Genomic DNA, 25,258 nt, shown 5'->3' with positions numbered 1-25,258 from the left:
GGACATATGCGACAAAACACTCCCGCCCTCGGTCCGTATAGAGAAGAAAAATATTTCATATATTGGGGAAAGCTAGGAGTTTTAAAATATGATTTGCGTGAGATAAAAAGTATCTATCTTCTAGCTTGGGTTACGTCGATTGATCTCGGGATATTTTAGTTTTTAAAAAAATCATGCTTTCCCTTCGTGTTCTGTGCTGTGTTATGAATTGACTGGAGTAAAGCTTTTCTAAAATGTATCATTTTATTTTTAAAAATTTAATTTTTGTAAGTTACAATATATTTTCTTTGATTATTAATAAAAAAATATTTTTTTCTTGATTATTATGCAAAAATAAACGTACCTTTGATACACTTACACAATTTTATAGGGAATTTTTGTTCCGAAGGAAGGAATGCCTCACGTGAGGAGAAATCTCGCCATGTCTATAGGGATGACGTCACCAAGGGGTTAATATTCGTACAAAATTAAATAGTTTTATAATTAAAGGCAGTTTGAATTAATGTAGTTTTTTTTTCTTTTGGTGTTGTGCTAACAAGATCTGGCTCAATTTACCATCTGGCTTTGTTAAAATTATAAAATGCCTACTCGCTCCAGTTTTTATATCTAGAAATGAAATAGAGCCGCCACAATTACGTTTAGCTTCTGTTAAAAAGTCAGCCCTGCTTGAGCTTCTTGAAGCCAAGTCAATCTAATCAATTTAAACTGTAATATAATAGTTATTGAACTTCAATAATATGGTTCTATAAATGGAACTAGCGCGCGCTATGCCCTCTGGAGGCCTCTAGGGGCACTTGAGGAGGAGGGAGTTGAATTAAATAATCCAATGTTAGATATTAGATCTAAAAAGATAAAGTAAAAAAAAAATATTTTTTTTTGAGAGGGGGGGGGGGGTTGTGAACCCCCCTCTCATTTTGAATTTTAGTTTTAAATTTTTTTTGATGGCAATTTCGGTGTTATAATTATATTAAAACTTATCTCTGATAAACTTTTTGAATAAAAAAAAGGTGGGAAAACAAAAAAAACAATTATTGGGTAATTTCCATAACCCTCCCCCCTTCCCCTCTCACCAAACTCGCGACAAAAAGTTGTACGTCCAGCTGTTTGGCCGTTTTAGGTGCTTAAACCAGCAAAACAATATGGATTTTTAAAAAATTTCATAATTTAATTTTGTTTACATGTTATAGCCCTGTTTTTCGAAGCTGTCCTAGACTTCCTTCCCTTTTCGCTATAGTCTCCACACTTCTCCCCTCTTTATCAAACAATAAAGTTAGAGAATAGAGAACTTTGAGCTACATTTGTATAATCACTGTTTGTATTGACCTAAAAGAGAAACAATAATCAATGAAAAAAATTCTCATACTGTAAATTGATATTAAAAACGTAATTTTTTTGTTGTTTTTATACAATAGAATTATATTTTTTGTTTATTATTTACAAAAATAGATAAAAATCGTGCGTGAATATCTATTCTAATACGTCTATTTTTATAAACTAGACGGACCCTCTCCATACTTCCCCCTCTCTTCCCCCCGACTCCTCTCGTCCCTTTTAAAATCGAGACTTGCGGTAATAATTCTCAACTTTCATTCACTCCATCCCAGCAGTTGGACGCCGGCACAACCCATCACTTCTACCTTGCAGCTTCACTAAAGTACACAATGTCCAAGATCGGAATTAACGGATTCGGCCGTATCGGCAGACTGGTTCTCAGAGCCGCCGTTGAGAAGGGCGCCACAGTAAGTCATTTTTCTTAATTTGTATGCACTTAATAAATTCTTGGCCACAAATTCTACTTTAAACTTCTTTATTGTAATGATTACCGGATAGTTTTAGTTTTTATCAACTTGAAACTGCGTGACAGCTGCTCATATTTACTTATTTTGTTAATTTAGTTATTATGAAATTATTTGAAATCCGCCATATTTGTTTTTTTTCTTCAAACAATCATCTGATTTGTGAGTGTGTATGTGCAAAAATGTCTACATGTTAAATTTCACGTTTCCTATTTTCACGTGAGATGTCTTTCCCCCTTTTTTCTTTTGAATTCTTCCCCTTCTACCTCCCATTTTATTTTTGTTGCTAGGCCAACTTTATAGCCAGACTATACATATAATGGGACATTTATATATATATATGCATTTATATTATACGTACATGCATACTGGTTTATACGAGATTTTATAAAAATATTTTGTTAAATTACATTCTTGATATTAAAATTATGAAGCTTTAATGAAGAAAATCTTTTTGATTTTGTCTTTGTTTCGTCTTAGCTTTATTATATAAAAATTTCATCAGATGGGCGAACAAAATTTTACAACGCTTCTCAATAATTTTTTGTGCGAATAAGTTAATATAATTTGTCATGAGAATTTTATTCTACTGGTAGAAATTCCCTGACAATTTATTTTTGACCCAAGAACCTTTTTATGTCTGTTCTAAAAATTAGAGATGGCAATCTGTCAAATTATTAGACCGGATTCGGATTCTTACAAGAATCCGTCCAAAAAAGGCGGATTCCAACCTTTAATTTAGGTGCTACATATGTCCAAAAAATTAATGTTCTTGTTGCTCTCTATAATTTTTTTTTCAATTTTCCTTTATAAATGGGCAATGACGTAAGTTGACAGAAAGATAAAATATTCTCAAAGACGTAATGGCCAAAACTGCCCATAGAAGTTTTAAGTTATGAAAGTGTTAAGAGTACGAAATTACTGTATACTACATTTCAATACTATAATTTTAATGTCTTATTGCCTTACTGGCAAAAAATGGCAGAATAATAGCATAAAACCATCACAAATACTTAAATCTGAAAACAAAATAGCCTAAAACTATCCTAAGATCTATGTGAAGCGTCCCTTAAATGGAAAACTTAATCGGTTCAGTAGTTATCAAAATCTTTAGCTACCGCATAAAAACCTAATGGGAAAAACTTTTAACTTATTTTAATCCTCTATAAGACTGACAAATCTCCATTTACTTAAATATTCATAATTATTTCTATTCAGGTTGTTGCCATCAATGACCCCTTTATCCCCCTGGACTACATGGTGTACATGTTCAAGTACGACTCCACCCACGGCAAGTTCAACGGTGAAGTGAAGGAGGATGGCAAGTTCTTGTACGTCAACGGTAACAAGATCACCGTGTTCAACGAGAGAGACCCTGCCAACATTAACTGGGCCAGCGCCGGTGCCGAGTATATTGTTGAGTCTACTGGTGTCTTCACTACTCATGAGAAGGCTCTGGCTCACACCAAGGGTGGTGCCAAGAAGGTAAGATATCTATAATTTCTGGAAAGGTTGTGTTAGGCATGCAATTAGTTATTTATCGCATCGTATTATAGACAGCTTTCCGTGGATATTTAAAGAAAAAATTATAAGTAACACTTAAAATTTACAAAAGTGTAAGAAAATTTTCTATAAAATGATGCTATACATGAGTTTTAAGTATAACTTAAAACTGGTTTTAATCCAGCGGATACTAATCTGTTTCGAAGCCTTGCTGAAATGTTCATTCTGGTTAACAAAGATCTTTTTACAAAATAAGCAAGCAAAGAGATACCTGCATTAAATAGATTACAAAACTAAAATTAATTTAGTTCTTCAATTTTTAATGTTTTCTAGGTTGTTATCTCTGCCCCCTCTGCTGATGCTCCCATGTTTGTGATGGGTGTCAACCACGAGAAGTATGACCCCAGCCTCCAGGTTGTGTCCAACGCCTCCTGCACCACCAACTGCCTGGCTCCCCTGGCCAAGGTTATCAACGACAAGTACGGCATTGTTGAAGGTAAACGAATGATTATTTGACATCCTAAAGTTATGACAATGAAACACTTTCCAGAAATTTTTAAAAGGCAGACACGCATACAGATAGACCTCCTGATACTTAAGAATATAAAATTCCCATCGCTGACTTTCTTTTAAAATCTATTATTAGAAAGCTTTATGAAAATATATTAGGAAAGGCGGAAGTTATTGCATTCTTATCATTTCTGTGCAATACGTGTAATTCTGCACTAAGGAAATACGAGCTTATCTATTATTAAGAAATGCTTTCTTTTCTGTACTCATATCATATGGTCCTAAATTAAATTTTAATTATATTTGGAAAGTAAAATTTGCCTGGAATATTATTAAATTAAATCCTCTTATGTCTTTGGCTTGCGATAACAACTTTTTGTAATATAGGTTTGATGACCACCGTTCACGCTGTGACAGCCACACAGAAGACCGTTGACGGTCCCAGTGGCAAGGACTGGCGTGGTGGCCGTGGCGCTGCCCAGAACATTATCCCCGCCTCCACTGGTGCCGCCAAGGCTGTCGGCAAGGTCATTCCTGAGCTGAACGGTAAGCTGACTGGCATGGCTTTCCGCGTTCCCACCGCTGACGTTTCCGTTGTCGACCTGACCGTGAGGTTGGAGAAGGAGGCCAGCTACGAGGAGATCTGCGCCACACTGAAGGCTGCCTCCGAGAACGAGATGAAGGGCATTCTGGGCTACTGCGACGAGGATCTGGTCTCTAGCGACTTCATCGGAGATCAGAGGTCATCCATCTTCGACGCCAAGGCTGGTATCCAACTGAGTAAGACCTTTGTGAAGCTTGTTTCCTGGTATGACAACGAGATGGGATACTCCAACAGAGTTATTGATCTGATCACCTACATGCAAACAAAGGCCTAAACTTTCTTGGTTGTTTTGATAAAGCCAAAGCATCAAAAAGTTTCTGTAAAGAAACTAATCCAAGCATTTCCACAACTGCAGCTTGAAGTTTTTTTTAACCTGTCAAATTTTTGTGAAATACTAGTTTCTAGTAAAGCTGGTGGTACCAAAATCTCCAACCAGAAATTTGAACCAGAACCTGATCTGTTTGTGTCAACTTAAAATTTTTTGTCGTGTATTTGTCGTGCGAGAATTCTTTATGCAAAATTAAATCAGATTATCAATGTTACTGTATTTATGTAATAAACGTATTCAATAGAAATTTGTTTTTCATAAATTAGAATTTTACAGGGAATCGTGAAATTATTTTAAAAAGATCATATTGACATTTGAAGTTAATTTGGACATTCAAACTAATCATCAAAAACTTTTAACATCCACGAGTAGCCAAGCTTAGAAATAGTTTTTTAAGAGTTTTGAAACTAAAAAAAAAAAGTTCCTTTTATCGCTAATTTTAACTAATTTGGAGTATTTTTTCTAAGGAGTAATAGAAACTTTAAAATAATTTAGTCTTAACTATTTGTTTATATACAAGCAATGGAATGTCCGTCTAAATGTACTAAGATAACTCTCGAACCACTGAACTAATGTTTCTCAATTATAACGTAGCTTTTTACTAAAAAATTTTTTAAAAAAGTATATAAAAACATAAACATTTAATTAGAAGAAAAAATTTTGGAGGGAAATTTTCATTTTTGGGTGTCGCATTCGCACACTCCAAGAAAATATCTTAACCACCACAGGACCAATAGGTATTTATCCTGAAGAGTTGAATTCCATCGGTTCAGTGGTTACCGAGATAAGAAAATATCTTAAAACCACCACAGGACCAATAGGTATTTATCCTGAAGAGTTGAATTCCATCGGTTCAGTGGTTACCGAGATCTTAAGGGTCGGACGGACAGATAGACAGACACCGTTCTACTTTGTATTAAAGATGTGTATATATTTTGCTGACTGAAAAGAATTATAAGAGAAGCAGCATGTTTTAATAGAAATAGTACCTTTATTATTCCAGCTTAAACGAACAATAAAATAAATTCGGAAAAAATTGACGACCTCTCCATTTTAATTTATTTTATATTTATTTCGCTTGTTGGTAATACCTTAGGTATATCTGATTAGCTTCTCAACTCGTTAGACGGCTGATTATTTTGTTACAAAATACCCCTCCTGTAGATTTAAATTATTGGTTAAATTGTTTGGAACCACCCAAATAGAACTAAGTTTTGTATAGATGAAAGTGGTTTAGAATCTACCACTGTAACTTACATGTCATTGTCCCTTACCTCCCTGGATAAATTTGATACTCTTGTAACTGAAAAAACACTCTAGTCGGAGACAGTAAAAAAATAAATAACACTACTTAACATTTAATTTTTATTTGAATTAAATCATAAATAATTCAGGTAATCTTAGCAAGCAAAGTTTGGTACTTATTTAAAGTTTACAAATTATTTGATACAGGGGACGTCTGTAACCAAATAGCTGAACAAGATTCGTAGATTTTATTTAGGAAACCAGAAAATCTAAAGAAATATAATTTTTGAAATCATTCCCAAGGAGTTACCGGACATCCATAATGAGATGAGCATCGATTCTTATTTTTAACCTTAAACAAGTTTGCTTTTATAAAGTTCATATTATCAACCACTCCCTGAAGGGAGTAAATACTAAATATATGGTAATTTTTATCAATTGCTTTGCTAAGGACGCATAATTCAGCCTTCAATAAATCATTTACAGTGTAGTTATATGAAAACCTATAATAAAGGAAGCCTGTAGGAAAAGCGCCGCTTTGACTGCCGAATGACTGCCACAATTAGACCAAATTATACATTTTAAAATATCTTTCAGAGGAGTTAAAAATATTTCAAGTTTTTCTAACCCTCATATGAGGAATTTCAATATTAAATTCGAAAGCTAGTAGAAAAATTTTAGTCTTTCAGCAGCTAAAGCGGTGTATTTCTTACAGGCTGCCTTTAAAGATAACTTGTAAGCATTGAAAATAATTTTTGTTACTGATAAATTTAAACTAAAAATTTTAAAAAATTCTTTTCTCAAAATGAAATTTCTCTCGATTTTATTAGTTGTCAGCAGTGTTGCGGATCCGCATTGATTGTATGCTGATCCGGATCCTCCAAATTTGGTCAGTGCGGATCCAGATCCTACCGGATCCGACTCCGGATCCTTGACAATAAAAATAAAATCACCAAATTTTTCAAAAAATATTTGTTCCTTAATCTCGAAGTCAAAAATACTTTTAATTTTTAAGTCTGAACCTAAACCTTTAAGAATGGCTCTCATCATTTATTGCAATCATAAAATATTATGCTAACAAAGCCCTTTTTATCTACTTGCAAATAATAAATTTTAAAATATTAAATAATGATTTAATTTAAACATTTAAATAAGTACCAACAAATAATATCATATCCACATGAGAATATTCTTTTATGTTTCAATTAAATTATAATTTAAATGATTAAATCACATTTTTGAATCACGTTAAGTTTTGACTGTATGTATGTATGTAACAAGGTATTCTTGACGAATAAACTAAATAGAGAACATCTAAACTAAGTATATCAAATCATGTCTTTATACAAGTTTTACTTAATTATTATGCAAAATTATTAACAATATAAAAATAACTTTACTTCTATAATCCCAAAAGTAAATGATTTTTTAGAAAATTAGCACTGCAATAATATTCTTTTATAAAGAACAAATTAGAAAAAAATCTTTCAGAAATAAGATTATACAAAACAATAAAAATCTGGCACTTAAATTACAAAATGTTGAAAGTTTATTTTTTTATGCAAAGAAATTGCTTTACATTCCCAATACAAAATATAATAGAATATAATTATAATATAATATAATGAACATATAAAATTAAATATATTTTAAACATATATACACTAAAATTGATCAGACTTTACAAATGAACGAGATTATATTTTAGGGCTAGATATTTACGACTATGAGGAGCTCTTAAAAGTGCCTTTAAAAAATCACGTCATACATTACAAAAGACCAATGATAGGCCAATACAAAGACAAAATTACCAGTGGAAGGGCAGTATACATTTTAATTGACCATTGGTAGGGCAGTATGACATCATTTTTTATAGGCACCATAAAAAGCTTACGACTAAGAAAAAGCAGATTATCGCTATCGTCTTGTCTATGAATGAGGGTTGCTTTGACAGAGTGCCACTTTTTAAAGTAAACTAAAAACTAGTCTCCCAAAAAAGGTGATTTTGCTGGACAGTCGCTTTTAATGGTAAATTGTAGTACATCAATGGATGTAGAATATACGTGGATATTTTGACAGGGGGAAAATTGTCGTCAACTTGGGTTGAAACATAGAACTTAGTCATCCAGTAGGAGGGGAGGGGATGGGTTAACAGGGGGTGGAAGGGGAATCCGTTATTTAAGCCCGCTGTGTGTTTCTCCTTGTTAGAGAACATGAAAATCTGGTGTAAGATCCAAGTAATAATATATATATTTATGCGACTGCAATGACAAATTTCAGTGTATAACTCTTTTTAATGGACAAATTAATTTGTTTCATGTTAGTTTTGAAAAAGTGGCACTTACGCCTTTCTCTTTTTTTTTAGTAATGAAAACCAGTTTCTGAGTACTAGTTAAAACTAGTACTTAAAATAAGGCTGCTGGTTAAAATTCTTACTGTAATTTTGGTGTGGAGAAAAAGGCAATTGGGGTGTATTAGCATTTTAATATTATGAAAGCTTTTGTGCAAATTTTAGGCTGTAAATTCAACATTTTCAATAAAATGTTAATTCTTTCAACTCGCTTTCAACAAATTTTTTAAAGTTTTTACAATTTCTTTTAAAAGATCAAAAGTTTAAGACAGAAAATTAATGAAGTTTAAATTAATTTTACCTTTGAGCATGCATTAACTATTATACTGTTTTGAGAAATATTTTCTATAAATAAATATTGATTTAAATGGTAATTTGATTAATATACATTATACATACTGTATATTTTCATATCAGAACTATTATTAACAAACTTGAATAACCTAAAGAGGACTATCCACGAACAAGAGCAAGTGATTCTAAGCATCTTCCAGCATTGACCCATAGTATTTTTTTAGTAAATATACTAGGTTTATGTTTAATATTTGCTTTATCGACTAAAAAGTTGGGTTTCACTATGGTTTTATATAAAAAAAAAGCTTTGAAATGTTAAGCATTGTTTGGTGCAATATCATTGAATGTTTTGATGAGTTCAAACTGTTGTTTAAAAGCTTTGACACAAAATAAATTATTGTGATTAAAAATGTATATTTAGAAAAAGGGTTGGTAACTTGTAAACAGTTTAATTAATGTACTTTTGCAATTTACAACATTTGATGCTTTTCTGCAGTGTTATTTCATTTTGTCCTTTGAACTCAGCAAAGCATTTGATGATATTGCTTTAAAAATTGCTTTACATTTCAAAGTTTTTTTCATATAAAACCATGGTGAAACCTAACTTTTTCGTCGATAAAGCAAATAGGTATTAAACATTAACCTAGTATATTCACTCAAAAAAAAAAAAAAATACTATGGGTCAATGCTGGAAGATGCTTAGAATCACTTGCTCTGGTTCGTGGATAGTCCCCTTTACCTTTAAAATATTGCTGTAAATGTAAATTGATAATTGTTATTTTTTACACTTTAATATGTTTTTAGTTGAAGCTTTTGCTATAGCTGCTTTTTGCAAAAATAATCCACAATATTCGTAGTCTTAATTTCTTAGTGGGGCACTTCACTGGATAAAAATTGCATTGTCTCCAACATATCTAGCGACAGGACATTATAATAAAAAATATAATTTGATTTTTAGTTTCAGTTTGATTCAGCGATACTTCTTTATTTCAAGAACTCATCTAAGGTGTTTTTAATTTGTAGATAAGTTGAAGACAAAGCAATTTTCTGCGGTTGTAAAAATAATTCATAAATAAAATGAATTCAATATTAGTTATTTTTAAAAAGCCTTGCATAAAAATGTATAAGCTATGTGCCTTTACCAGTCCTAGTGGTGGTTGATGAATATGTTTTAATGTTTTTTTATGACAATTATGTAGGTATCTATTTCATTTAAATAATCTGTGTTCTATATTCTTTTTTGACCAAATAGATTGATTTCCGAGTCTGCAGTTCCAGCTGCCAGTCTTAACAGGTGAGGATGGAAGCGAATGCAATTGATTGATCCTAAATAAACAATATTTAGATGAGTTTCAATGAAAACAAAAGGATGTCTTAACTAACGAAAACCTGTCTTCAAAATGATTTGATAAAAAACTATTATTAAGCTTCAGGGTTGTCATATCGGGCGGGCGGTTTTGGGCTGCTCTTTAACGGGTGTTTTTGGGCAGATTTGGGCACCCTCCGTTTTGAGGGATGAGAAAAAGGGCAGAGGTGAAAAAAGAGGGGGGGGGGGGCCTATTTTTTTTGCAGGAATAAGGTATAACCAACAAGGAAATAAATTCGAAAATCCATTTGGGGGGCAAAATAACGCAAAGTTTATTAATTTGCCTTTTTCAGCTGTCGTTGGGGGGCAAATTTTGTATTTCACCATAGACAAAATTATCAGAATTGCGGCATTTTATATTTGTCGCGCTTTGTTTGTAAACAAACATATACCAATGGAAGCAGACAACAAAATGGCAGCAAAAAAAACAAAAATTGTTTTTTTTCAAATAATATCATATACTCACAACAAATTGATAAGTAAATGCTTCACAAAAAAACATTAAGTTCATTTCTACATAAAAACACATTTCAAAAATTATTTAGTGAAAAAAGTGAAAGATATTGAAGTACACATAAATGTACTGCGTATAATTAATATCAGGGCCCGGCAGCCGTGTATTTGTCAAAAATTTAATTGTACGTGAAAAAATTCCATAAAGATTGATTGTCTGTTTAGAAACAGGTTAGATAAACAGCTAAATTTTAAAGTCTTATTAAAACTATTTCACTGCGGCATACAAACGGTTGACGAGCGGCTGCCGAGCCCTGATTATTATTATTATTTGGAAAGGGGAGAAATGAGATATCTGTCTGTCAGCTGTTTTTCAGTACATAGATTTATTGCGTGTGATATAGACATAGAAATTAAAGTGAAAAACATTATTTTTAACATGTTAAACATAAAATTTTCAGTTTATAAATGAAAAACCGCAAAGCTTTTATATAATTAAGATAGGTCCCATTCCTTTCGTCCGTAAAGAATAGATCTTTACAATAATTTATACATTTTAGAAAGCTTTGCAGTGAGATACCTATAACGAATTAGGAAGCGTGGCAACTCTATGTTCGTTACCAGAAAATGTACGTTCATTTAAAACTTGCTGATTTTTGTACTTTATGTTATACTAGCAGCTTCGTCTTTAGCCTCTAGGGGCTTCGCCCAAGGTGCGTTTGACGTTCCCTCAACCAGGTTTGTTCCCTGAAGAGTAGAACCCAATCGGTTCAGCGGTTACTAAGACAGACAGACATTGTTCTACTTTGTATTATAGACAAGTTACCTCACCCCTAGAATCTAGGGGAGAGGGGAAGGGGGTCAGGAAAATATTCCTTGGAACCACCAACTGAAATTTATAAAGCTACCCTGAAAATTATAACTAATTCTTACTACCAGTTTCCAAGATCTTAAGCTTCAGACAAAAAAACTTTATAACTGTATACTTTTTTTGGAAGATTTTTAGGACAACAAGGTCCAATAATGTAAGCATAGCATCTTTATAATTAAAGTTAAAGAATGAAATGTCCTTTCACAGTATCCTGTATTTATACAATTTTATGGATGTTCTCATCCTTGTTTAGTAATAATTTTTGTCAATTAAGAAATTCAATATCCTAACATTCAATAAGCAGGCGTCTTCCCTCAAAGTACCTAGTTAAAGGGAGTGTGAACGTAAATATTTCTCATCTGATTATCAAATCTTAACATTTTCTAAGCACATTTCACTACACTGATCAACCAAAAACGTCCTATTAACAAAAATATCCAGATATAAAGCCTTGATTTTATGGTATTTTGGAAGGGAAAAAGGAAAAAACAGGGAAAATCTGAACGTTTTTGTTTCTTATAATGTTTGTAGGAATATTTAACTTGTCATATATAGTTGAAACAATTTACTTACTGTTAAGGATTTATTTAATGATATAAAATTGCCAATTAGATTTTTTATAACGTAGTAATTAGGTAATAAAGACCTATTTTAAATTCGTATTATTGACAAAAAAATAACTCACTGTCTACAAAGGGTTGAATCTCATAGGTTATTTAAAATAAGAATATCCCTTTTTATTGTGTTGGACAATAAATAACCCACTTTCGAGAATTAGTTTACACTTTTATCAGACTGTTTATAAAGAAACATTGCGTCTTTATTATTTACAAATTTGTAATTAAAGGTGGGCGAGAGATGGACCATCTAAAGTTAATAGGATACTAATAAAATAACCTGTTTCTAGCTTTGTTATTGTATTTGGTTTTCAATAAAAAATATTGCTTATTTTATCAATTTCTAAGTAACTATACATTGGTTTAAAGCAAGGATTATGTTAAAAGTCAGCTTAACTGTTAGGAAAAATCCAGAACTATGTGAAAAAGTTTAATTTTAGCTATAATGGGAGAAAAAAGCAATTTAATGCACATTTTATATAAAACGAAAAATTTCTTCCTTTCCCTTTACCTTATAAAAATCGTCGTAAAAAGCCGTTTTTTAAGCAAACAAAAGCGCGTTTTGCTCTATCTGTGAGATATTATGAATGAGATAATGTTAAGATTTGATATTAAGATGAGAAAAATTTACGTTCACAGTCCCTTTAAGTACAAAAAAATTGAAATAGTTGAAATAAGGGGGGGGGGGCATAGGCGTCCAAGGGGGGGGGGTAATGGGGCGATTACCCCCCCCAAACGAATTTGGGGGTGCCGTAGGCACCCCAAATTTTTTTTTCATTTTACCCCCCCCCCCATTTAAAATTTACCCCTACCCTGGGGGTGCCGTAGGCACCCCCAACCATTTAGGAGGGGGTATTTACCCCCCCCAAACAATTTTGGGGGGGTAAATACCCCCCCAAAAATGGAAAATCTCTAACAAAAAAAATTTTTGCGCGCTTCGAGCGCATTTTTAATACTAAATTTTTGATAAAATTTAAATTACCCCCCCCAAAAATTTTACCCCGGGGGTAAATTTGGGGGGGGTAAACAAATTTTACCCCTGCCAACAGATTTCAGGGGGGAAAATTACCCCCCCCAAGCAAATTTTACCCCGGGGGTAAAAATTTTGGGGGGGGTAAAAAAAATTTGAGGCGCGCTTCGCGCGCCATTTTACCCCCCCCAAAACCGAATTACCCCCACCAAAATAAAAAGTTTGGACGCCCCTGGGGGGGAGTTTCAAACATGACATTATGATTCCTGTTATAGTAAGGTACAATTTAAAAAGCATAGCAACTCTAAAATCGTTACTAATAGGTCCTTACGTACATTGACAGCATAAGAATTTTTTTACATATATTTTGTCATATCGTCTGAGTTTAATTATGTGTTTCATTCTTAATTCATAAGGGGGGGGGGAAGTTTGTACACTTATAGGAAATGAAATTCAGTACCAAAGTTTGGGAGGGTACTGTGGGCTTGTTTTTAAAGTTATCAACCTAATTCTTTTTGTAGGCTCTCTTATATGACTGGATATACACGTATTTCTTTGAAAATTGAATTTCGGCACTTTCCTTCTAGGGGCTTGTGGAGCAATAGACCCCCCAAAACACTAAAAATATGAGTTCTGAACTTATTTTTAAAGATATCAACCTGATTTTTTTTATAATACTTTTTTTAACATAACCGAATCAACGAACCATTACAGATTTCATTTTGGGACTTTCCTTCTAGGGGCTTGTGGAGCAATAGACCCCCCAAAACACTAAAAATATGAGTTCTGACCTTATTTTTAAAGATATCAACCTGATTTTTTTTATAATACTTTTTTAACATAACCAAATCAACGAACCATTACAGATTTCATTTTGGGACTTTCCTTCTAGGGGCTTGTGGAGCAATAGACCCCCCAAAACACTAAAAATATGAGTTCTGACCTTATTTTTAAAGATATCAACCTGATTTTTTTATAATACTTTTTTAACATAACCAAATCAACGAACCATTACAGATTTCATTTTGGGACTTTCCTTCTAGGGGCTTGTGGAGCAATAGACCCCCTCAAAACACTAAAAATATGAGTTCTGACCTTATTTTTAAAGATATCAACCTGATTTTTTTTTAATAATACTTTTTTAACATAACCGAATCAACGAACCATTACAGATTTCATTTTGGGACTTTCCTTCTAGGGGCTTGTGGAGCAATAGACCCCCCAAAACACTAAAAATATGAGTTCTGACCTTATTTTAAAGGATATCAACCTGATTTTTTTTATAATACTTTTTTAACATAACCGAATCAACAAACCATTACAGATTTCATTTTGGGACTTTCCTTCTAGGGCTTGTGGAGCAAAAGACCCCCAAAAACACTAAAAATATGAGTTCTGACCTTATTTTTAAAGATATCAACCTGATTTTTCAATAATACTTTTTTAACATAACCGAATCAAAGAACCATTACAGATTTCATTTTCGGACTTTCCTTCTAGGGTGTAGTGGAGCAAAAGACCCCTAAAACACTAAAAATATGAGTTCTGACCTTATTTTTAAAGATATCAACCTGATTTTTTTAACACTTTTTTAACATAACCGAACTTGGTAACTTTTACAGATTTCATTTGGGACTTTCCTTCTAGAAGCTAGTGGGGCAAAAGACATGCTGTATTTGTTGCAATTGAAAAACCAATCAATAACTAATAGTTTTCTTTTTTTACACTGAATACTTAATTTTTTTCAATTATGTAGATAGTTTTTGACTTTTTTAAATTTTTTTAAATTTGTTAGGATACATCATCATTTTTAGTCTTTGTACAGTATTTCTATACCAAGTATTATGAAACCTTAATCTAGTTGTCTTAATGTAATTTTTTTTAAGAATACTACATAATATTTGAATATGACTGTGAATTGATTCAAGCGCATTTTCATTGGACCCTAGAAGGAAATCAAAATCTGTAATGATTACATAGTTCATTTATGTGAAAAAATTTCACATTAAAAAAATATTTTTAGTGTTTTGCTTCACTAGCTTCTAGAAGGAAAGTCCCAAAATTAAATCTGTAAAAGTTACCAAGTTCAGTGTAAAAAAAGTGTTTTAAAAAAATCAGGTTGATATCTTTAAAAATAAGGTCAGAACTCATATGTTTAGTGTTTTGGGGGGTCTTTTGCTCCACTAGTCCCTAGAAGTAAAGTCCCAAAATGAAATCTGTGATGGTTCATTAAGTCAGTTGTTAAAAAAGTTTTCTTTAAAAAATCAGGTTGACATCTTTAGAAATAAGCTCAGAACTCCTATTTTTAGTGTTTTTTGGAGTTTATGTTTATGTTTATGTTTATATAATTCTCATGGCCCCTACTGGAGCATATCGAGAATATTAGGGCATCATCAAAACATGTTAATTTTATCACAGATATAAGTACAACTAATAGAATATTCTTCACATTAACGGTTTTGTTAAAAGTCTTTAAAGTTTATCATATTCTTTCTTGAAAATGTACAGGTTTCTTGCAGATTTTACGTTATCTGGTAGATTGTTCCATAGGTCGATGACCCTATTGGAAAAAAAGTTTTTGTAGACATCTGTGTTTACCCGTTTTTTCTTCAGGTTGAGTGGGTTGGCAGCTAGTCTAGTGACTCTTCCCAAATTAACATTTGCTCTTGTAAACCAGATGTTTTCTTCAACTTTGTCAACTTTGTTGAGAATTTTGTAGACTTGGATCATGTCAAATCTGGTACGTCTGTCCTCCAATGATGTGATTTTTAGTTCCTTCAGTTTATCAGCATAATTTGAGCTATTTAAGCCACAGATAGAGTTTACAGCTCTCTTCTGGACTTGTTCTAGTATTTCAACATCTGCAGCAGTCCAGGGGTTCCAATTTACTGTAGAAAATTCCAGGTGGGGCCGAATATAGCGTTTATACAGTTGAAGAAACACTGTTTTATCTCTGTAATGAAAAGCTTTCAGGGTCTGGTTGAGAACAAAGTTGGCTTTTCTTGCAGCTTCTTGACATTGTTGCGATGGTTTTAATGTGCTGGAGGTTAGAATACCAAGATCTTTTTCACTGTCAATTTTCTGGAGTTTAACATTGTCAATAAAGTACTCAAATTTAGGGTTTTTACGTCCAATATGCATAACTTTGCATTTACTTTTATTGAATTCCATGCCCCACTGAATACTCCAATTGAAAAGATTATCAAGTGTTGTTTGAATAATCTTTCTGTCCTCATCACTGGTTATTTTGTGGGCTCCTTTGGTGTCGTCTGCAAACTTTTTCATCAAATCTATAAGTATTTTACAATCAATATCATTGATGAAAATTATGAACAGGATTGGACCAAGGATACTTCCCTGTGGTACACCTGAAAGAACTTCAATCCATTCTGAGAACACACCATTTAGGACAACTCTCTGTCTGCGGCCAGAAATCCAGTTTTCAATCCATTTCAAAAGGTTGCCATTGATGCCATGAGCTTTAAGTATAACAATTAGCCTTTGGAAGGGAACTTTGTCAAATGCTTTAGCATAGTCAAGGTAGATAAGATCAACAGAATCACCTTCATCAAAAATTTGACAAACCTTTTCAAAAAATTCAAGAAGATTAGTTGCACAACTTCTATTCTTGGTAAATCCATGTTGACTAGATCTGATCAGGTTCTGTTCTTCAAGGTGGGCAACAATGTCGTCTTTTATAATAGATTCCATTATTTTACATGGAATTGGAGTCATTGCAAGAGGTCTGTGATTTGAAGGATTGCTTTTGGATCCTTTCTTGAAGACAGGTGTGATGTTAGAATCTTTCCAATCAGCAGGAATGTCGTTTGTTTGGAAAGATTTGGTATAAATCATAGTTAAAGGTTCAGCAATTTCAGATTTTACAGCCTTTAAAAGTACAACCTCAATTTTATCATTGCCAGGAGCAGAGCCATTTTTGAGTTTGTCTATCTTTGCCATCACCTTTTCTCGAGTAAAGTTTACAAATTCAAGTCTCTCATTAAATTCATGAGCTTCTGGTTCTGGGATGTTATTTGTGTCTTCTCTTGTGAATACACCACTAAAAAAGTTATTTAGTATTTCTGCCATTTGTTTTGGTTCTGAATGAGTTTCACCATTCTCATCTTTGAGTGGACCAATACTTGTCTTAACTTTAGTACGACTTTTAACGTAAGAGTAGAACTTTTTATCACTGCTGTTTGATGTTTTTGAGATGTGTTTCTCATAACTTTTTTTGGCCTTTCTCACTGCATTTCTTATTTGTTTTTCTTGCGCTACATAGTCATTATACTTAGTTTGGTCACTTTTACTGACTTTGTACAGTCTTCTTTTTTTTCTTATCATTGTAAGAATGTGCTTATTCATCCATGGAGGTTTCCCTGGAGACCTACGGTTTTTTCTGGGTACAAACTTTTCTTGCAGATTATCAATTTTACTTTTCAGGGTAGCCCACATTTCAGAGGCAGATTTATTATGAAATTCATTTTTCCAATTCACTTCGCTCATGCCATTTTTTATTCCATTGAAATCTGCTTTGTTCCAATCAAAAATCTTCTCGTTGGTAGTGTTTTTAGAGACATTGGTTTGAATTTCAAGTAATATCATATTGTGGTCACTTTTACTGAGGTTGTCCAATACACTCAAATCAACAATTAGCTCAGGGTTTTTTGTCAGAACAAGGTCTAAAATGTTACCTTTGATATGGGTTGGCTCTTCAACAGCTTGGTGGATGTTGTTCTCAATGATGGTGTTGAGAAATTTTCTGCCTTTACTATCCGCCATTTTATCATTCCACCTGATGCCAGGAAAGTTAAAGTCACCAATCATAAATGTATTATTATCCATTGTTTGGACTAGTTCACATAATTTGTCAATGTTTTCATTGTCACTGTTTGGGGATTTGTACACTGTAACAAATTTCACATGGCCTCCGTCATTACTGTAAAGTTTAAAAGAGTTGTATTGATTAAAATCACTATTAAAGTCATGTTCTAAAACTGTCAGGCCAATTTTAACGTACACAATTAATCCACCACCAATTCCATGAGCTGTATCAACTCTGTCTTTTCTCAATGAATTATCAATACAATAACCAGGAATGTTTAATATATCACTAGAGGTAAAATTATTGCACCATGTTTCACATAATAATATAATGTCAGGTTTAAGTTCATATGCTTGGCAGCTAAGTTCTTGTAGTTTAGATTGTAAACCACGAACATTGGAATACAGTACTTTTATTGTTTCTTTGCTGGGGGAAGAATGTCCTCCTGGCTTTCTTCGCTCTCGTCCTTGTCTAGATTGGCTGTCCTTGTTGGCCTCTTTCTCTTTTGCCTTATCTGTGCTTTTTGTGGCTCTTGCTCCTTCTTCCGTTGTTTTAAAAGCTTTTGTTCTCCACGTGGCCCCACTAGCCTCCATGTCCAGTTTTTTGCATCTTCAGGATCCATTTCTTCGTTTCTTTTATTGGCTTCAGTTCTGAGACGAGATTCTTCTTTTCTTTGTTTGGCAGTAAGATCAGGTGCAATAGATACATCACTCATTTCAGAATATTTAAGTTTATAGGCAGCTCCAATAATTTCGTTTTTTATTTCTTCAGTATCAAACCCTACTAATAGAGGTCTTGGTTCGTTGGTTTCCTCAGATACTTTACCCAGCCTTGTAGCAAATTTAACGTTGGTATCAATATCAACAGCACAATCAACTTCAGACAAAACTTCTAGGACTTCCAATTTATCCTGGCATTTTTTTATATGTCCTGGCAGTTCAGAATTAGCTTCAGGTATACCATAAAAGACAAGGTTTTTTTTCCTTGAATTTCGGTCAGTTATTTCTCTCAACACTTGATCAGCAGTGTTTTCAGAATATGATAGAGCTTCTTCTTTCCTTTCTTTCAGGTCATTTTTAATAGATGCAACATTTGCATTAGTGGCAGTAATGTCATCTTCGTTTTTCTTGGTCTTGGATTTAAGATCTTCCACGGTTTGTTTTAGTTCATTTTAGTTCATTTTAGTTCATTTTAGTTGGGGGAGTCTTTTGCTCCACTAGCTCTAGAAGGAAAGTCCCAAAATGAAATCTGTATTGTTTCGTTGATTTGGTTATGTTAAAAAAGTATTATAAAAAAATCGGGTTAATATCTTTAAAAATAAGCTCAGAACTCATATTTTTAGTGTTTTTGGGATCTTTGCTCCACTAGCCCCTAGAAGGAAAGTCCCAAAATGAAATCCGTAATGGTTTCTTAGTTCGGTTATGTTAAAAAAGTATTATTTTTAAAAAAACAGTTTGATATATTTAAAAATAAGCTCAGAACTCATATTTTTAGTGTTGGGGTCGTTTGCTCCACAAGCCCCTAGAAAGAGAGTCCTAAAATGAAATCTGTAATAGTACGTAGATTTTGGGGGTCTTGCTCCACAAGCCCCTAGAAGGAAAGTACCAAAATAAAATCCGTAATGGTTTCTTCAATTTTCTTTTAGTGTTTTTTTGGAGTCTTTTGCTCCACTAGCTCTAGAAGGAAAGTCCCAAAATGAAATCTGTAATGGTTTGTTGATTCGGTTATGTTAAAAAAGTATTATTGAAAAAAATCAGGTTGATATCTTTAAAAAATAAGGTAAGAACTCATATTTTTAGTGTTTTGGGGGGTCTATTGCTCCACAAGCCCCTAGAAGGAAAGTCCCAAAATGAAATCTGTAATGGTTCGTTGATTCGGTTATGTTAAAAAAATATTATTAAAAAAAACAGGTTGATATCTTAAAAAATAAGGTCAGAACTCATATTTTTAGTGTTTTGGGGGGTCTATTGCTCCACAAGCCCCTAGAAGGAAAGTCCCAAAATGAAATCCGTAATGGTTTCTTCAATCGGTTATGTTGAAAAAGTATTATTTTTAAAAAATCAGGTAGATATCTTTAAAAATAAGGTCAGAACTCATATTTCTAGTGTTTTTTGGGGTCTTTTGCTCCACAAGGCCCTAGAAGGAAAGTCCCAAAATGAAATCTGTAATGGTTCGTTGATTCGGTTATGTTAAAAAAGTATTTTTAAAAAAAATCAGGTTGATATCTTTAAAAATAAGGTCAGAACTCATATTTTTAGTGTTTTGGGGGGTCTATTGCTCCACTAGGCCCTAGAAGGAAAGTCCCAAAATGAAATCTGTAATGGTTCGTTGATTCGGTTATGTTAAAAAAGTATTATAAAAAAAAATCAGGTTGATATCTTTAAAAATAAGTTCAGAACTCATATTTTTAGTCTTTTGGGGGGTCTATTGCTCCACAAGCCCCTAGAAGGAAAGTGCCGAAATTCAATTTTCAAAGAAATACGTGTATATCCAGTCATATAAGAGAGCCTACAAAAAGAATTAGGTTGATAACTTTAAAAACAAGCCCACAGTACCCTCCCAAACTTTGGTACTGAATTTCATTTCCTATAAGTGTACAAACTTCCCCCCCCCTTTATTTTGCTCTAATTATATGTTTTTCAGAGATGAAATCATGTATAGTAAGCCAGGAAAAAATGTATTATTTTACTGCTTTCATCTTGAACCTAATTTTAGAAGACACTGCACTGGTTTATCTTACTGAACATTTAAAAGAGTGGAGGAAAAGTTCATTTCAGGTTAGTATTCACTATGATACGGACAGACATACAGACGGACCGATCTTATTTTTAGAAACCATCACCTTTAAAAAATACAAATAAAATGTATAATTTCATTAAAACAAAGAGGACAACATCAATAAAAGCGAAGCTCTGAAACAGTAGATAAAAACATTAACATTTGTAGAGTGTCAGAATTAAAATGTATTCGAAACAAAATTTTATGTAAATTTGTTGAAAAACTGTGCTAAAACACAGGGAGTAAGGGAGGGGACAATGGGCAATTAATTCAATTTAAGAGGGTTCACTGAAAAGCAATGAAAACCAGATTTTTCAAGAAAATTTTACCAAAATTGTAAAGGGATCATGGTAACCTAATTTAGAACAAAATTAGTTCTAAGAAAAAAATCATTTACTTGAAAATTAAATTATCAACACATCACAATGTAGTAAACATTCTGTAATTAATCACTAGAAAAATCTTGTTTAGAACTACCTCAACCCTTCTGATATATTTATAACTGACCCCGAAATTCAAGCGGTTCTTAGATTATTTAATATATAAATATCACAGTAGAGTTTCTATACATGAAAAGACATTTTCTTGGGAAAAAATATTTGTTAAAACCAGCGATAAATAACAAACTTTTCTGTCTGCATATTCAAAACTAGCTCAGCTAGTTAGCGGGGCATTGATGCGCAAGTCCCCAAAATCAGTAAGAATCTGCTGTATTCGTGCACATTCCCTTTAAGCCAGTCCCCAAAGTCTGAGACTCCTTAAAAATTGAATATTCGATCCTTTGTCCCCTCCCTTACTCCCTGGCTAAAACAGGATAATGTTTAAGGACAAACCTACATTTTTAAGACTTCATTGGAGATGCTAAGCTTATAACAGTGTACTTAAATGTGTTTAAAAAGTTTTAAGTCAACATGTTTATAATGGACGTACGGACATTCTGGTAACGATTATAGAGTTTCTTCACTTTCTTAATTCTACCTAACTACTACAGGAATCACCATGCAAAGTCTGAAATTGATAGGACAATTCTAACATGCCTAAATTACTGAAAAGAGCTAACCCTTACGGACGAACGGGCGGACTGACGGTCGGACCGACCCTAATTAGAGAAAAGCTTCGCTTTAAAAATAATTATTCTAAATTCTCTATTAGGGGAAATGAACGAACATGACACATAAGTGAATGATTATTTGAAATACGTCTTAATTTTGATAAAAATTCTCTTTATTTTTAGACAATTAACTCTTGGTAAACTGGTGTGCACTCAACAGAAAAGAAGCAAATAAAACCTTTGGAGAACACTATGGCACCTATCTCAAAAGAAATAAGCCTTTTTTACCAGTTTTCACTTCTGTTTTAAAGAAATATCCTATTCCTCATTTTGATTATAAGATTTTGAAAAAAAATAGTTAATATTTAAAATGATAGTAAAAGGAGTAGTTCCATTAATGAATTTTAATGGGAATTTTGGTACTTATTGTTAATTCATTTTTTATGCAACTATTTTTCATAACTTTAAAAAAATAAATTACTTTTTGGATTTTTATCGAGGAGCTAAAATTATTGTATAGATTCTAAGTTATGTATAGATTCTAAGTTTTGGATTTCCGTATAATAAAGTAACAGGATGTCCGTTTGTCTGTCTGTTTGTGTGTACCGAAGGATCTCGCTAACTGCTGAACCGATTGGGCTCTCCTTAACAGGGTAGCTTCTCATAGGTCCCGGGAAGGTTTATAACTATTTTGGGGGAGGGTGTCACCACCCTCCCAAGAGAAATCGCCCCTAGAAAAAAATTCCCCCCCCCCCCCCACTGAAAAAAATTATAAAAATTTAAAAATTCTTTTTTAACCAAAATAAAAATTTCTTTTTCTAAAATCTAAAATAATAAATTTGGTTATCCAATTCGACTCTCTTAAAAGTGCCCCTAGAGTCCTCTAGGGCCGTAGCCGCTAGTTTTGAAAAAAATTTAAAATAACTACACAGACAGCTGTTATTATGATAATTTGTTATGTGATTTTTAAAAGTAAAGTTTTTGTATAATTAGGTTCAGTCTGTCCGTCCGTAACTGATAGCTTATCATTGATTTATGCATGTTAGAATTGTCCTTTCAATTTCAAACTTAGCATGGTGATACCAATAGTAGTTGGGTACTATTTAAAAAATGTAGCAACTCTATAACTAGAATGTCCGTACGTACATTTCATTTAAAACATATTTAATAAAGATTTTTTATGTGATATAATTATTCTATTCATCTGATTTTTGAAATACTGATTCCCATTACAACAAGTGTTAAAAGCAAATCATCCCTATAATCAAGTCTTAAAAATGTAAGTATGTCCTTGAACAATTTTCACTATTTAAGCAGTTTAGCAACAAATTTACTTTACTATGTATAAGTGCTAATGTTAGTTTGTCCTACTGTTTCAGAGCTTATTTTTTTTGATGTTGTCATCCTTATTTAAAATATAATTCAAATGTAAAAAGAATAACCGTTTTTTTATTTGTTATGTATGTTTAAGATTTTGATTTATTGTTGAATAAATATGAAAAACTTATTTCCGTTTACTTTATTAATCAAGCTAATCTACAAATCTTACTTAGACTGTCCAAATCTAAAAAATGCATTGCTTAATAGAACACTATATACACTATTTAATTATTTAAAATCTTCAATACATATTTAATTACCATTAACAATCGCAGCGTATTTTAGACTGCTTTCCAATGCTAATAAAGAGAAAAATTATATGAAAAATTACAATTAGGGGCGAAGAACTGGGCTAACTAAACTGGTATTGGTTTTATGTTTTTTGTTTCATTATTCATTAAAGCTGTCTGTAATATTTAATTAAACCTGTTTTAATCCAGCAGATATTAATTAGCTACAAAGCCATACTGAAATGTTTGTTTACAAGTTTGATTTTCTGGGTCATGGAAAGAAAACGAAGTTGCGGGTTTCATTGTATTTTTACAGTATCTTTTGAGAGGTTAGGTTAAGTAAATATTAATGATTGTCCCGCAGTGTTAGAAAATATGCCCCTAAAAGCTAGAGTCTCCCGCAGAGGCTAGAAATAGGCGAAAAGCTACTGTGATAACACAACGAAACCCACAACTTCATTTTCTTTCCATGATCCGATTTTCTTAAATATGTAGTTTATTATTTCTCCGCTAGGTGGTGTCAAAATGTTTGTTAAAACTTAGTTTTATCTTGATATATTGGTTTTTCCTAATTTAAAGGGATGTGATTTAATCACAGATAAAAATAAAAAGTAAATAACAACAAAATTGCTTATTTTTTTATGTAAATACACTGAGTGCGACGAAGCTTCAGACTAAAACACATTTGTTTTTAACATCATATTGTTACAACATGAATTTCACCACTAGGCTTTTAGTAAGTTAGGGTGCCAGCTATTTCACCATGATTCGAGTGTCTTTATGCTAAAAGTTGTATCTTCAAAAAAACAGATTTTTAGCAACTATGGTGAAATAGGCTTAAATAATTAATTCTCTTGTTGGTTATACCTTATTCCTGATTTTTTTGGTGATATTCAGGGTTGTCAAATCGGGCGGGCCGTTTTGGGCCGCCCTTTATTAGTCCTTTTGGGCAGATTTGGGCACCCCCCGTATTGGGGGATGAAAAAAAGGTGAGAGGGTAAAAAAGAGGGGAGGGGGCGGGCCTGTTTTTTTTGGGTGATATTAACTATTATATAAATTAGTAAGCTTTTTTTTGTATCTAGAAAAGGATTTCGCTAACCGCTGAACCGATATGGTTCTCTTTTCCAGTGGAGCTTTTATAGGTCCTGAGATGGTTTTAGGCTATTTTAATCTAATAATAAGTCTCGGTATGGTTTTAAGCTATTTTATGTTCTTTTTAAGACATTTGCCCAAAAAGGGTGCCCAAAACCCTTTTAAGCAATCGGGCGGCCCGTTATCGAAAAAAATGCCCAATATGACAACCTTGTTAAGCTTATGTCAAAATTATGACTATTGCTCCCAATTGTCAAATAAAACTTCATTAACTTTCCCGGGTAGCTTTAATTTTATGTACATAATATGCCTTAAAAAATAAAGCGGGTCATTTTTTTTATGTATTTTTCGTCAAGTTGTGTGTAACCGTTTAGTCAAATGCGCTTTTTAAAGTCAAAATGTTCTCTATTATGACCACACTTAGTATACATTTGGTCATAATTAAGAACAATTTAACCTAATAAAAGAATTTAAAATGTTACACCCAACTTTACGGGTTTTATTTCACAATTGGAAGCAAATGTCAGACTTTTGACATAAGCTTAACAATACTTTATCGCATCGCATTATTGGCAGCTTTCCTCGGATAGTAAAGAAAATTTTTAAAATCTGAATGCCTTCACTAAAAAATTGTAAAAAATGTTATCATTTTTATTTTATCTTTATTCTATTAAACCACATTATAAATATTTTCCAGTACGACAGGGTTGTATATTCTGCACAAAATTAATTTTTTCCCCTGCTGCAATTTTTTCATCTTTTTTCCGCTCCTAGTTATACTAGCCATGATGGGAAAAAATGGAAAAACATTTCTCGTATTCATTCGAATCCAGTGGACAGGAACCGGATCTCATCAATACGAAAAAACTGTGTCTAGCATCGTATTATAAACCGCTTCGGCACCGCGGGGCTGGAAAAACGGGTTTTAATCTAATAATTGTACATTGTATATCCGCGGAAAGCGGTTTATAATACGATGAAAGAAATAACTATTT

At 32.7% G+C, this 25,258-nt stretch overlaps 2 protein-coding genes across 16 annotated transcripts in view; one reads left to right on the top strand and one right to left on the bottom strand.

The window, feature by feature from the left end:
* Nucleotides 1–1,287: 1,287 nt before the first annotated feature.
* LOC145317549 (glyceraldehyde-3-phosphate dehydrogenase 2-like) lies at nt 1,288–4,988 on the top strand. The gene is made up of 4 exons (XM_080158681.1): nt 1,288–1,739; nt 3,015–3,281; nt 3,633–3,795; nt 4,197–4,988. The coding sequence occupies exons 1-4, from the start codon at nt 1,662–1,664 to the stop codon at nt 4,685–4,687; spliced, it is 999 nt and encodes a 332-aa protein (XP_080014807.1). The 5' UTR covers nt 1,288–1,661; the 3' UTR covers nt 4,688–4,988.
* Nucleotides 4,989–6,092: 1,104 nt separating this feature from the next.
* Nucleotides 6,093–25,258, bottom strand: part of raptor (regulatory associated protein of MTOR complex 1) — a 30,040-nt gene continuing 10,874 nt past the window's right edge. The window contains exons 18-22 of one of the 15 annotated variants that reach the window (XM_080158654.1): nt 9,667–9,956; nt 9,370–9,513; nt 8,638–8,779; nt 7,145–7,722; nt 6,093–6,140 (exon numbers count right to left, since the gene is read on the bottom strand). In XM_080158654.1, coding sequence (XP_080014780.1) covers nt 9,859–9,956 — 98 coding nt within the window. In that variant the 3' untranslated portion in view covers nt 6,093–6,140; nt 7,145–7,722; nt 8,638–8,779; nt 9,370–9,513; nt 9,667–9,858. Of the gene's footprint in view, nt 6,141–7,105; nt 7,734–8,331; nt 8,422–8,636; nt 8,790–9,369; nt 9,957–25,258 lie in introns of those variants that run through there. The other 14 variants (XM_080158655.1, XM_080158658.1, XM_080158660.1 and 11 more) reach the window with 14 other exon arrangements.

The sequence above is a fragment of the Acartia tonsa genome, chromosome 4 (assembly GCF_053477335.1).
Source record: "Acartia tonsa isolate MP-2025a chromosome 4, ASM5347733v1, whole genome shotgun sequence".
In the NCBI taxonomy this organism is placed as follows: Eukaryota; Metazoa; Arthropoda; class Copepoda; order Calanoida; family Acartiidae; genus Acartia; species Acartia tonsa.
The sequence above is the reverse complement of the archived record's forward strand: the minus strand, read 5'-3'. Positions and strand labels throughout refer to the sequence as shown.

Excerpts from the sequence above, each read along its gene's own strand:
- LOC145317549 (XM_080158681.1), top strand. The coding sequence starts at position 1,662 with ATGTCCAAGATCGGAATTAACGGATTCGGCCGTATCGGCAGACTGGTT. Across the intron at positions 1,740-3,014 it reads CCGTTGAGAAGGGCGCCACA|GTTGTTGCCATCAATGACCC; the intron begins GTAAGTCATTTT and ends ATTTCTATTCAG. Across the intron at positions 3,796-4,196 it reads CAAGTACGGCATTGTTGAAG|GTTTGATGACCACCGTTCAC; the intron begins GTAAACGAATGA and ends TTTGTAATATAG.